At 37.1% G+C, this 12,486-nt stretch overlaps 1 protein-coding gene across 1 annotated transcript in view; it reads right to left on the minus strand.

The window, feature by feature from the left end:
• IMPG1 (interphotoreceptor matrix proteoglycan 1) overlaps positions 1-7,870 on the minus strand; it is a 64,326-nt gene extending 56,456 nt beyond the window's left edge. Inside the window, exon 1 of the mRNA XM_075087125.1 lies at positions 7,804-7,870. Coding sequence (XP_074943226.1) covers positions 7,804-7,870 — 67 coding nt within the window. The remainder of the gene's footprint in view (positions 1-7,803) is intronic.
• Positions 7,871-12,486: the final 4,616 nt, after the last annotated feature.

Genomic DNA, 12,486 nt, shown 5'->3' on the forward strand with positions numbered 1-12,486 from the left:
TCTTTCTCCTGTGTCTGTGAAAATTTTGAACTGAGAAATTTTTACCTAAGACTCCCAGATGGATCAGCCATGTACTTAACTATAATATGCCTCCACCAACAACTTTTTAGATGTTTTGCTTTCAGTGTCCTGGGTTGAAAAAAAAAATATCTAAAAAGGCCTCTGTTATTAAGAAATTGAATCCATATATATTAGTCGATCCCTTTTCTTTTTACCATGCAACGCAGTAAACAAATAAACTGGAGTGGTGAAAATTTACAGTGTACATAATTTGATCATTTAAAAAATCCCAATAATACTAGGCCGGTTTACTTTTCATAAAATAAAAAATTTTTGTAATTTTTTTTTGTTCTTGTTCTCTTTTCTGAAACAAACATATGCCTTTAATATATTCAGTGTTTACCTGCCCAAACTGACTTTATTTAACTCTGTTGTTTCACAAAGGTGACCGTTTCAGTTTTAACTTTAAAAGGTATGTCCAAGATTTTTAGTTTTCTTTGATAGTTCCCGGGCAGAAAGCCAGATAACTGTCAAAATCTGGTAACATTTTACTGTACTTTAGCTTCACCTCCAAGGTGCCTTAAACAAAGCTGTAACTCTCCTTCTTTATTCTCATATGAAAGAATCTGTGTCTTTGTCCCCATTTTCCAGGTGGCATACTTGAGGAAAAAAGTTGAGGTAGTTTTACCAAGGTGATCTACAGAGTCACTGTCAGTCATCATTAAAAATGTGGAGTTCCTGACCTCCAGTCCTGAACTTAGACAAATATAGCAAAAGATTTTCAAAATATGATAAAGCACTGTAGCTCTGACTGTGTTTGCATCACATTTCCAAGCTTGTTTTCACAACCGTGAAGCCTCACTACTTTAAAAACTTGAGATCATGGAATCCTGTATTAGAAAAATTAAGACTAATATTTAATCTGCTCAGGTCTTGTCTCTGATTGCTCAGTGCCCTTAAAGACAAGACTATATGTCTTTCTTGTACTTATCTTTGGGACCAATATATTATTTAACTATTTTTAATGCACACAGCGAAAGAATTTTGAGAGGAATTGCTGAGGGGACTTGGCCCCAACAGTTGCTGCATTGTGGTGGGTAGTGGGTCTTGTCAAGAAGCTAGCTGGGGTAGCTGAGGCACAGGACGGAACTCAGTTTGGATCTCAATTCTTCAGCTTTAGTGCAATTAGCCAGTGAACTGCTGGGTAAGAGGGGAGATTCCACTACTGGGGAGCTGTTTTGCTGAAAGATAAGGAGCTGGCATTGATGCCTAGCTTCAGAAGATGAACACTGGCCAGAGAAGAATGCCTGTGTTCCTAAAAGAGGAGGGCTAAGGCATTTAGATTAATTGAAATTAATTTTAATTCCTCAGAGTTAATATTGACAGTGATGAGCCTGGTAATTCCTGTTTTGTATGTTGGCTTCTGTCAGTATAATTCTTAAATGTCACTAAATAGGAACATTGCCTGTGGAATGAGGCCTAGGTATCTAATTGTGGCAGAGGGGTATGGGGGTCAGGTCCAGGCCTCCGGCTTGGAAGACCCTGTGTTCAGCTGAGTGATGTCCACTAGCAAACTTCCTGCGCAAGTGCCATAAAGCGGGTGTCTACACACCCAGCACTAGAGAACCTTTCAGGTACCTACCAATACCCGGTGTTATCCAAGACTCAGTATCACCTTATGTGTCAGGGAGGTGCTAGGCCCTGAGGTGGGGACTTTGTACTGAAGACAAAATACACCTGATCCCTGTATCTCTTGTTTGGATTCAGCATGACAAAACTACACCTGCACATGTTCACAAGCTGTGCTCAAGCTCTCTATGACTTAAACTCCAGGCTCCTGCTTAAAAGATAAGTTCTGTCATCTTCAGCCTTTTAAAGACCATATTATTGTTTTGAATTAGATCTGTACCAGGGGATTTTCCTTCCTGATAATTCAGGAAAGTGGTGGGTTTTCATAAATCCTGTTTCTTGGAAGGAATACGTGACGACACTCCTTTAAACATTTATGGATGATGACAAATTATGTTGCTGTTAACACAGCAGTCAAATAACACAAGGCTCCCATGTATCTTTATGTGATATATTCCTATTGTTATCCTTATGTTAAAAATACTAAATGTTTCATTATAATTAAACAATCTACACCTCAGAATCTATACAGAAATAAATCTGGAGAAGGATGTGATAAATTATTTTGAAATATATGATACAGCAATTATTGTAGTAAATGTCTAAATTTTAACAAACCCCCAAAACTTTTTGTTTTAATGGTGTTCCATCCAAAGCTAGGAGATGGCATTTGATAATGGTTCTTTTGCAGAAGCATTTAAATTAGCCTGGATTTACATTCCGGTACCGAAGAAAACTGTTGTCATTAACCAAGGTACTTCGGAATTTCAGAAAGTGTAAAGAATTTAATTTCTGCAAGAAGGTAACACGGAGAAACTAAACTAGGTATCATAATCCCTCAACTGTTCCCCTCCTCCCAGATACTCACACAAATCTGTGTGGTTTTCTATGCTACATGGAGAAACACAATTGTTAAATCAATTGATTTCAGAAAGAAAGCTAAAGAGATAATTTGAAACAATTTTATGAGATTTATGTTTAGGCCTTATAACAGAAAAACATAATTTTTTCTCTCTAAATAGACAATTTTGTAACATCTTTGAATTATGCTAACTATACAATTCATGGCAAAATAACTGTGGTGAATTATCTGCCTATTATAGATGAGACCAGAAAACATAATATGCCACTGGTAAGATTCTCCTGCTTTTGTGAATATAGTTGTCATATACTGACTAAGAATAAATCCACATTCATAATAAATGCAGTCTGTACCAACCACAAATACTGAACACACTGAAAGCTTTATGAGTCAACACAAGTAATTTTGACACATTTCCTTCCTACCAGAAAAAGCATCATAAGAAACTCATGTTTTCCTTGACATCATACGTTTCATTTAAGGCACTCACTGTTTAGGGGTACTTATCCTGCAATACAGTCTACAGTCTCTGGCTAACTGACTCCATCTCATTTTGACAGAGAGTGACTTGGGCTTAACCTTACTTAGTTATGTGTCAAGCTGCATAGTCCAAGTTAGGTTGGGAGGACACCTGAAGGTCACCTAGTCCAATTCCTTTCTCTAAGCATGGCCAACTTCTAAGCTAGATGAAATTGATCTAATTTTGAGGGAAAAGAGGAAAGGGAAAATAACTTGATTAGCACTGCCTTCATTTTGTACTGTAACCACAAAATCACAAAATGAAAGATGAGTGCATTACTGCTTCTGCCTGAGGCGGCTGGGGCTGCTATGATCTGTGTTCTCAAATGTATGATAGGTATACCTGGAGCATACCCGCTAAAATTGGTGTATCAGGTAACAGGGTTACCAGGATTGTTAATATATCAATTGGATAAAGTCTGAGAGGAGTACTGAAAGATTCAGAGTAGCCAATAAGAACGTAATTTTGGCTCTGCACTGAAATGGAAATTTAAAATCCAGTAGACCCTCACCACTGAAAAGATAAGCATGGTGGCCTAAGTACAACTAGCTTGAAGACAACTGTGTGATCTGTCAGTTGCTTTGAGAATCAGCCTGCTAAACTCTGCTGATGTCCTGGTTTATGACTGCAATGCTTTTTACAGGTCAGTGCTTTGGTTTCTATGTTACATCTCAGGTTCTTACGCTTTTGTAAAATGAGGGTGATTGTGTTACTCTGTCAGACAGGTATATTGTAGGGTTAAAACTAGTGGCATGCTTGCATAAAACAATAAGGTGTACTACAATTATGTAAGGGTATATAAACACAGCTACATTTTGGCAGGTGTCAGGGTACTCCCAGATGATTGTTAATCCTATGTTTCCCAGATACGTTACTATTCTGAAGTGTCTTCCAGTAAATAGCAGTACATAGTGACTGAATGCCAGTATATATATATATACAAGCAGACAGATAGATAGATATTTCTTTTCAGGAAGTTAGTTGTTCAATATCACACAGTCCTAAGGGGAAGAAATTGTCTGAAACACGGCTGGGCTTGCAAAGGGCAAAGTGCATGGAATGTGCAGAATAGTTCATTTAATTCCTGATAAAAATTATGTGATAGAGATTGAGTGGAAAACACATTTCAATCCCAGACAGACTGGGAATAAGACAGAGGTACAAAAGTAGAGGGGAAAAAATATATTTAAAATATTTTAAAGCATCAAAATGCAGAGGAATGCATACACAGTTTTCCTCCTGGGAAGAAGAAAGTGTGTTTGCTACACCTGATGAGCGCTGTCCGTGTTGCTTAGTATATTGCTGAAGTCACTAGCACACCACAATTTGCAGAGAAATGAAGAACAGTATAAACAATAATCTGGTTTTCTAGCAGGATAAGACTCCAGGCAAAGTTACCTTATTGTAACCTGTAAATTAATGTCCCGTAAAGGGAGAAAACCTTTTGTTATCGGTCTTGTCCGCAGGTGTTTTTAGAGAAAAAAACTCTCACATCTAACTGTTCATTCACATAGAGTTCACTAATCACTATGGTACTGGTGTGCTTATATCTGGAATTAATCTTTAAGATTCAGCAACAATATTCTAGTATTTTCATTTGAGTTTGGCTTTTAGCCAGGAAATAGATAAGATTAAAACCCACATATAATCCAGTGTTACATTTGTTTGGGAAGGGGAAAAAGAAAAAGTTTACTTTTTTTTTTTATAAGCACAGCCAGGAAAGTTAACTTGAACTGGTAATTCTTATTTTGTGGATGAAAGTAGAAATACTCAGTGCAAGAAGCAGATGTCTTTTTTTTCTTTCTTTGAAGCTTTATGTTCTTTGACTTCCCTTTCCCTTTGGCACAGATTTGCTTAACCCTTTTTAAAAAGGCAATTATAGTAATGAAGATCTGCAACACTTATGGCTGAACTGGAACAGCCGAGTGGGAAGGGGTAAGTCAGAATGAATTAAAATGATTTCACAGAGCACACACAAAGCCTTTGTGTCCTAAAGAATGGCTGAGTAAATAGCGGATATTTGCTTGCTGAATAAAAAATAACACTAAACTCCCTTGAACACTCTCTGGCTCCCTTACTTTCTCTGTATCAAGTGCTAGGATGTACCCAGCATCAGTGTACAGTCTTGGGAGTTCAAAGCTCCTCTATATTTTGCTAGTTAGTCTGGGTTTTCAGTGGTTTACAGTTCAGCAGTCAAAAATTACTCTGCTGTCATATTTTGCATGTAGATTTTTTGCTGCCACAAAGATTTTATCCCCCTCACTTTCCCTTCCCATTGTTAGGACAGTGGCAAAGACCTGCGTTCAAGTCCTGAGGTCATTTCCTGGATTCTAGCACTAGTCATGGCCAAAGATAAATAATCTATCTCTAAAGTCTTAATTTTGCTCCCTACAGTTTCCTTTTTGTTTACCGTGGACTTGGTGGTGCTCCTGGACAGCCTCCAAAGGGCTGGGAGAAGGACTGTTTTCATCCTAAAATAGGGAGAGGGAGGAAGGACCAAAGGGCCTGAGCAAGCCTCGCTTTTGTTAACTCACTTTTTGTTAAATATAGATGTGAGCAAATCAGGAATTTGATTTTAAGATAGTTTTATTTATGAGGGAAAAAAGAATCAACTTATTAACCCTATATTTAGAGATTATTAACTTTCTGTTTTTTCTTTTAAGAAATGGAGTATTTTATGTCTTAGTCTTCTGTTTCATAGTCTGTCAGAGTTGACACACACCGCAAACTTGAATAGCCATAAAAGCCTCAAATCATCTATGTTAGGATCACTAATGAGTGATTAATATAAGTATTCAGGCTATTGGGAGAGCCTGTGTACTCTTGAAAATATTTTCTGTAAGCATCTGGACCTAATGCTAAGTCATATAATACTTCTGGAAGCATCTCTGCTCTGGTAAAGAAGTTTCTTAACACAAGTATTAAGTCTTTTGAGATCTGTATGCATATATTTGAGATAATGTAGTTTTAAAATATTGCATGTGGCATGACTACATGGCAATAAAAAGTAATTATTATGTGTTTATGCATACCACATGTACTTTATAAAACTGTTGGGAAGGAATTTTTCCAGTTATCATTGACATGCATGTATAGAAAAAATATTTTGTCCCCTGAAAGCCATCAAAAATGAGAAAATTCCAACACTACTACATAAGCAGGATGTTATATGAAGTTTTATTATTGGTTGTTGTTTCCTGAGTGTTGACAAACGTTCTGTGCACCAATCTCTACTACTACATCTCTTAGGGAGATAACATCTCTTAGGGAGAGTTCTGTATTCCTCTTTGTCAAGGTAGCCTCCCAGAATTTTGCCGAAGTCTTTTATGGGAAGTGTAGTGTAATATACCATTACACTTTGCAAAGGGTGAAACTGTGTGGCATGACTTTTTACATTATCACTTTCTCAGTTCATTTTAAATATGGACAGTAATGATACCATCAAGCATGCACGAATTACCTGGAATTCATTCTGCCTCTTTCCATCATAGGATATGCAACTTCAATGCAAAAGCAGTGAATTTTGATATAACTTTTCTTCTTGTCAGACATGAACTATTACTCATTCTCTCACTTTTTGCCACATTTCCGAAATATCATTAATGATTAAACGACACTATTTACAGGGAAGTAGGAGTAAAATTAAAGAGCAACACAATATAGATCTACTGTTAACTAATACATTACTTTTTCCCTAGGTTTTTTCAGTACTGAAGTAATTGTCCACTAGAGAAGATTTACATCATTTCAGTGAGATACAAGAACTCTGTTCTTTATATTTTAAAGAAAATCTGTGCAAAGAAAAGCAAGACCAAAAAAAAAAAAAGGAAAATAAAACTTTCCAAGGAGTTTTGAGAGCAGACTGTGTTTCACACTGTCTATTTAACAAATATTTAAACACCACTGATGAGACCTCTCTTTTATCATTTTACATTCTTTGCATTTAACGTGCCTGAGGTTGACATAAAATAGGAGGTCATTGACTTGGGCAAGCATAAAACAGTTGTAATGTTGGCTTTTAATTAAATTACATAAATATCGAAGCATAGATGGAAAAGTTAGTAATAAACATCCCCCAAAATTAAACATGTCCCCCAAAGCTCTAAATCTATTAAATATGGAGCTGAAGAGGGAAAAAATCACATCACCAGCATTTCTTTTTTGTTGTTGAAGAAGCTTTAAAGTTTCTGTGAACTTTTAAATGTTTTTAAAAGGAGCCATAATTGGTTGTTGTAGTAAGTAGAGAGGAGTTGTCTGTATTCTGCAAATAACCTTACAATTAGTATTACTACAGTAATCCTTACTGGTATTGCCATTTTTTGTATATTTACCAGTATGAATTACTCCTCCAGAATGTGTATATCTAAAAGTTTTTGAAGTTTCTGACAATGGCTAGTAAATGGAAAGGTATATTTTACTACTTTCCCTTCATTTCAAGGATGACAGACCATCTTTAACGATGTCAACACTTAGATTTTTTTTCAGCTATTTTGCCCCTTCCATATAATTGTTTTTGAAATTATATTTTTTCATAACAGAATATATGCACATAAACAAAAACTAAATGGCATCTCTTACAGAGATTGTAATGCCTGGGAAACACACGTAAGAAATCTTGCCATTTCCTTTTCCAACTTTATAGCAGCATCAGTAAATGTACTGTCTCTAGCTGAATTGTCAAAACACAAAATTCTAAAGACAATTCTGTAATGTGAGAACACCCTGATCTTTCAATTATTTTTTTCAACATATGCAATGTCATTTAATATAAACCTTTAATCTATGAACTTACCTCTGCTTCCCTGAACTTGGAGGGCAAGGCAAATGATCAAAAATATTAATCCAGTTTTCAAATGCATGCTGTCTATTGATCATTCACAGTTTTCAAGATCAATCATGCAGAAAATAAGAATATTTAGGTCAAGCAGAAGAATTTTGTTTTCTTAAAGAACTAAAATCTTCAAACGTCTTCCCTCTTATTATTTTTCAAGTGTCCCCAGCCTTGGACCGCATTGAGTTGCAACTAGGCAGAGAGTGCAACAGATGCCAGAATGCAAGAACTGGACAAGCCCTTCCAACGCACACACTTCTAGCCTGGGGGACTGGACTGATAAGACAAGAGTGACGAAGTTTTTAAAAAAAAGCAGTGTCTGTTTCTGGAATAATCTGTTTATCTGCTGCTCAGACATAATCCCTCTTATGGTCCAGCTGGAAGAGCTTTCTTCATCTTATTAACCTTCTGGAGCAGCATCTGTCAACCCCAGAAGACTTCATCAGCACCACGATAAACAATGGAAGTCTCTTCTAGTGCCCATTGCCTTCGAACATTGATCCTTCGGGCATTCTGAAGGTATGGCATGTGAGCAGAGGGGAAACCACGGAGAAAGCTAATTCTGCTATATCCAAACCAGTGATGATAAAACCCAGGGAACTTCCTTTGAAGAGGAAGACAGCTTTTTCTGAAAGAACATACTCAGCTTTTCCACTGCATATGTCTTGGAAGCCTCTCTCGCTTCTCATACCAAAAGGTTGCTGTTGCAATATTCCAATCACAGCAGTGATGATGATGATGTTCTCTGACAGCAGTGAAATGATGTGACTCAGCAGTAAATTGCAGCAGTGTTCAGGGCTGGCACAATCTGATGCCAAACTTGGAGTGGGGAGGGGAAGGTGCTGCATGGAGGGAGAATAGAAATGGTGTTCAGAAATGCTGTTTCAAGCACATAGCTATAACCAGGTCAAGAACTGGCAGTGAGTGAATACGCTTTTCAAACAGCTCTGTTCCTGTTTCCCAAATAACTATTCCAGTTATATATTTGGCATTTTTAAGTGCTTTATACTTAGTCTCTATCTTCCAGAACATTTTTTACTCTTGCTTTACACATAAAAAAGCTACCACGTGGGCATTTGGTAAGGTCTGTCCCCCCTAGAGATTTTTGTGCAACTGTGCTTTAACATAGGAAGTATCTAGACTGGCAGCAAGAATCTGTAAGTACAAGTTACCTTAAGAATAACCTTCATTTGAACCCAATCAGTAATCTATTTTTACTTAGGATTTAAACAATGGTAACCTCCCTCCCTTTCCAAGATTGCTCAATTTTTACTACTCAGATGAGCTAGTACAGAGACTGCGCTGGACCTAACAAGATCTGTGGTTTGGTTTTTTTTCCCCCCCTACAATCTGCAATCATCTTCTGATTTACAGTGCTCATTTTAATGCTTTATGTATGTTGTTTCTTGCACATTGTTTTATTGTTCTAACGGTAGTGGTTTAACCCCAGCCTGCAACTAAACACCACCCAGCTGCTCACTCAGTCCCCCACAGTAGGAAGGGGGAGGGAATCAGAAGAGTACAAGTGAGAAAACTCATGGGTTGAGATAAGAACAGTTTAATAGGTAAAGCAAAAGTCACACATACAAGCAAAGCAAACCAAGGAATTAATTCACGCCTTCCCATCGTCAGGCAGGTGTTCAGCCATCTCCAGGAAAGCAGGGCTTTATCACACATAACGATCACTTGGAAAGACAAACACCATCACTCTAAACATGCTCCATTCCTTCTTCTTCTTCCCCCAGTTTTATGTGCTGAGCATGACATTGTATGGTGTGGGATATCCCTTTGGTCAGTTGGGGTCAGTGTCCCGTCTGTGTCCCCTCCCAGCTCCTTGTGCACCCCCAGCCTCCTCGCTGGTGGGGTGGTGTAAGAAGCAGAAAGGGCCTTGACTCTGTGTAAGCGCTGCTCAGCAATAATGAAAATATCCCTGTATTATCAACACTGCTTTCAGCACAAATCCAAAATGTAACCCTGTACTAGCTACTATGAAGAAATTAACTCTATCCCAGACAAAGCCAGCACATCAGTGAATCACTGCACATATCTAGAATAATACACTGATGTGCTGTTGAAATACAATTAAAGCTGTTTCCTTTGCTTGCAGAAAAATGACAGTTTAGGCCATCAAGGACTCTGTTTAGAAGACTTTTGATGTAAATTGTTGCTAAGTCTGGGACTCAAGGCATTGTCATATAAAGATGATCTAAAAGTTGCTATGCATCAGGCTGAATTTTAGGTATCCTACATAGGTATGTAAATCAGGGTGCCAGCCAACTTGTGTTACCCATAAAGGCAAGTCAGATTCTGCACGGTCAGCGTCAGAGTCTATACCATCTAACTTTGACTTCTGGTTTTAGTTGTCAAGAGTAATTTATTGTACGGGTCTAGCCAACTGCTTTCCTTATAATTTCCATGCTGCATTTGCCTGAGACCTGTCCCACCCTGAGGAAGGGGAGATATATAATTACGAAGTACATTTTAAATAGCCTCAGGTCTTTCTCTGGTATTCATTATTTCCGTAGGAGCCAGACTGGTACCTGGCAGCCAGCATGCACCAGACACAGCTTTAGGTTTCTGATTAAAAGTGAGGAAACATGGGTTGTTCTGCTCCCTTCTTTGCTGTTGAGTTTGCCCAAACCAAGCACTGTCTCTCAGCCTCCATATCTGCAAATGGCAGGGATGGCCCTGGGAGAGCTAGAAAGGCCTCTGTAGGAACAAACAAGATAATATGTGTAAACAAGAATGGCTTTTTTCCCTCTTTCTCATGCATTAAGATGTAGATAAAATATTTCACAAATTATTTTAAATTTTAAAAATAATGTTTTATTTTTAGATGTTCTGGTTTGCATATCAAAGACAGGTATCTGCAGTAGTCCTGTAGTGGATTTAGAGAGTTTGTCATGAAAAACACAAATTGTCTTTTTGCTCTTTGAACTTTTCCAGTCAGGCAGTGTTTGTATTTTGCCCTCTACTGCTGCCCAGCCACCATGTTTTCTTTTTTCTTACTGAAATAATACAAGATTTATATTTAGTCAGTAAATTAAATCAAATAAAAAAGAAAAATAAACACATATCTCTCAGGATAGCTAAAAAATACCTATGTTTTGTTTACTGTTTTTGTTCTTATTTCATAGACAGTTCCTCTTTCTGGTGTGTGTCCCTAATAGCAGGGAACAAATATGATCACAACAGGGAAAGCCAGTTTGAAACTAAGCAAAATATTTTCTCACTGAAAGAACTGATCTGTGTCCAGACATTGTACTTGCAAATGTTCTCTTGTTTTTCAAACCAATTGTTCTTTAAAACCCATTTATTCTGGAAATTCTTACATTATTCTATCAAAACTTAACTCAGCCAGTATACCCTGGAAGAATGCCATATAACTCACTTTGCTGATGGCCATAGGGAGTGATAGCATTGGGATAATGTACTAATTTCTACCGGGGTGTCATGAAAATAGTAGTAACGTAGCAAATGCTGTGGAAATGAAGTTAGTTTTTAGTCTGAGCAAATGCCAGAAGTGGAGTAATAGTTTGGTTTAGAATAAAGCAGTAAATCTGAATTGTGAGAAATAGCCGGTAACAGACAGCAGTGACCCAGGAGTTCAAAAGAAACTCAGAGATTAAGGTTCTATGTTGCTGACTGTGCAGCTAAGCATTTAGATTGGCTTCTATAACAAAGGAAAGAGTTTTCAGAAAAGTTTCAGTACAAATCTGGGAATTGTACTTCATCAAGCCTAACTTCTCTACAAGGCAAATAGATAGAAACCATAATAAAAGAAATAAGCACAATGACAAGAATGATCTGGCTGATACAATATCCCTGGACAGCCAACAGTTTTTGATGAGGTCTGCTCTTAAAGAAACTAAGCTGTCATGGAGTAAAAAGAAAAATCTTCTGTATTAATAGCTTGTTAAAGGATGAGAAATAAGGGAAAGAAATAAACATTTCAAACGCTAGGTGTTGTCATTAGGTTTTATGCTGGAAGAGAGGGCAAATGATAAGGTAACAAAATTGCTGATGGTACAGAATTGCTTAGAATCATTAAGATTTCCGCTAATAGTGAAAAGATGCAGACCTGTGTCCTGCTGCTGAATGTGGATAACAGAGCTACAGATAAAATATAACCATGGGAAAAAAAATAATGCTATCAATGAAGAGATAATTGTTTCCTCTAAATTAGGAATAGCCATTTGGCAAAGACAGTTTGAAAGAATAATTTTCTGATAATGGCTACTCAATCTTTAGCCATGATCAAAAAGAGAAATAGAATATTAGTGCTTTATTAGAAAGGAATAGGAAGAAAAACAATTTTTTTTTTTTTAAAAAAAGTATATCATGCATATTTAATGATGCTCTGGTCCTAGAGTAGTGATAATACCTGGTAAGACTAGAAATGTTAATGGGATGGTGGAGAGGATCATCAGAGGAATGGAATGGTTTACATGTATGGGAATATTCACATGCTAGGAGTCTTTGGCCTAAAAGAGAGATGACAGAAAAGTTAAGGAAATTATTAAATTACTTAATTTTTCTCATATTATAAGAACAGAAAAATAGCAAATTTAACTTTGAGGCATCTATTTTCTACCCTCTTCCTGAGCTTTTTATATTTTTGGTTTCTGCAGCTTGCTGGGACAA

The sequence above is a fragment of the Phalacrocorax aristotelis genome, chromosome 3 (genome assembly GCF_949628215.1).
Source record: "Phalacrocorax aristotelis chromosome 3, bGulAri2.1, whole genome shotgun sequence".
In the NCBI taxonomy this organism is placed as follows: Eukaryota; Metazoa; Chordata; class Aves; order Suliformes; family Phalacrocoracidae; genus Phalacrocorax; species Phalacrocorax aristotelis.